General features: G+C 38.4%; 1 protein-coding gene across 1 annotated transcript in view; it reads left to right on the top strand.

Annotated features, from left to right (window-relative positions):
- Positions 1-1896, top strand: part of DNAH11 (dynein, axonemal, heavy chain 11) — a 364599-nt gene that overhangs the window by 77449 nt on the left and 285254 nt on the right. The window contains exon 27 of the mRNA XM_008573669.1: positions 405-563. Coding sequence (XP_008571891.1) covers positions 405-563 — 159 coding nt within the window. The remainder of the gene's footprint in view (positions 1-404; positions 564-1896) is intronic.

The raw sequence follows: 1896 nt of genomic DNA, 5'->3' as shown, positions 1-1896 counted from the left end.
ATTTGAATGAGTCAGAAATTTGGAGAGGGTTCTTAGTAATCCAGGAAACAATCTCAGTTTCTGCTTTTTATGTTTCTAGAGGAAACACTCCTCATTGCACATGTCCTGTGATCTCTATTACTTCCCTACATTTAATGTCCCATGGGTTTCCTTGTGAGACATACAGTTAGATCTTGTGAATAAGAAACCAGTGTATCCAAGTGGCTTGTACATAGTAGACTCAATATATGAGTGAGTGGACCCCTTTCCATTTCTCTGGTTTTATTCCTCAGTCTAGGCTTTTAAATGCTTTTACTCTCTTTCTTAATCCAGGAATAGAAAACGTATACTTATTCTTCCAAAGGAGGCCATTATGTAATGTATTATTATATCTAGAAATCCGGGTTTTTCCCACTTTTTCTTAGGAAATCTGGTTACTAGACAAGGAAGTCCGTGTCTGGGATGCTTACGCAGGCCTGGAAGGCACAGTAAAGGACATGGCAGCCTCCCTGAGAGCCATCACAGAGTTACAGAGCCCTGCCCTCAGGGACAGGCATTGGCACCAGCTGATGAAGGCCATTGGGGTCAGTATCCTGGGTCTAACTAATAGAATGATTTTGTGACTGTGAAGTGTCATTCCTTGATTTGCATCATGTGGGATGGAATGGGATTTTATGAAAAGGTCTCTAGTCAAATGCAAGAGATCAAGCTCTTTGAGATAGAACCAGTGGCCTGGGTGTCTGAAGATGCTAGTTCTCACCCCCCCTCCCTTATCTCTTACTGGCTGTGTGACCTCAGGCAAGTTATTTAACCTCTCTAGTTTGAGTTTTGTTTTTTATTTATAAAATGAGAGGGATGCTATCTGCTCTTATGCTTTACAGGAATCTAGTGAGGAGCAAGTGAAATAATATGAAAGCATTTTATAGAGGACCAAATGGCTGCAAAGAATCGTACTTATTATGGAGAGGATCAGAAAGTTTAGAAGTGAATTTGGGGAGAAAAGGAATTCTGAAATTGTGATTCCCCTCCCCCCCGCACACACACAATTTATTTAACAATTGTGTCTTTTTTAGTTTTTGATATTATTGCTAGATATAAAATGGTTTCCCATGTGTCCATGCCACTTGAAATTCTATTTTTTTTGTCTTTCTGTATCTATTGAAAAGCAAACCAATACACTTGGTAAGGTGCAAAGCAACCTTACACTTTCCTTTTCAGGGAGGGTGATCTTTATGGTTTAAAATCCATAAAAGGAGCCCTGGTATGTATGCTTTCTCNGAAAAGCAAACCAATACACTTGGTAAGGTGCAAAGCAACCTTACACTTTCCTTTTCAGGGAAGGTGATCTTTATGGTTTAAAATCCATAAAAGGAGCCCTGGTATGTTTGCTTTCTCATTAGGCAAATTAAGAGGTTGACATGTACACTATGAAGAAAGGCTGTCATGATGTGAAGGAAAGTTTGCAGAGTAGGGAAATAGAGGCAGGGGGCAGCCTGGAGAAGTGGGGACAGCTTGGGCTTTATGGTTCCAACCCTAACACATAGTAATGGTGGGATCTTGGGCAAGTTACCTGCTCTTCATGCCTTGGTTGACCCTTCTATGAAACAAAAATTATGCTTCCCATGCAGACTTGGTGAACAAATTGGAAATTTTATATATAGATAGATATATACAAAATACACACATAAACACATTTGTATACATATATATGTGTCTATGCATACATATATACACACATACACTTGTAAGGGGTCTTCAAAAAGTTCATAAAAAGATTTGTATTACCTTTTAATTTTATTTTTCCATGAACTTTTTGAAGTACCCTCAGATATATGCATACATACATATGTACACATATACTAGCATGTGGTAAGTGCTCAATAAGTAATACTTAAAATACTGATGCTATTGTTATAT

The sequence above is a fragment of the Galeopterus variegatus genome, unplaced genomic scaffold, assembly GCF_000696425.1.
Source record: "Galeopterus variegatus unplaced genomic scaffold, G_variegatus-3.0.2 Scaffold949, whole genome shotgun sequence".
NCBI classification, from domain to species: Eukaryota; Metazoa; Chordata; class Mammalia; order Dermoptera; family Cynocephalidae; genus Galeopterus; species Galeopterus variegatus.
Note: the sequence above shows the minus strand (reverse complement) of the source record. Positions and strands in the feature narration are given on the sequence as shown.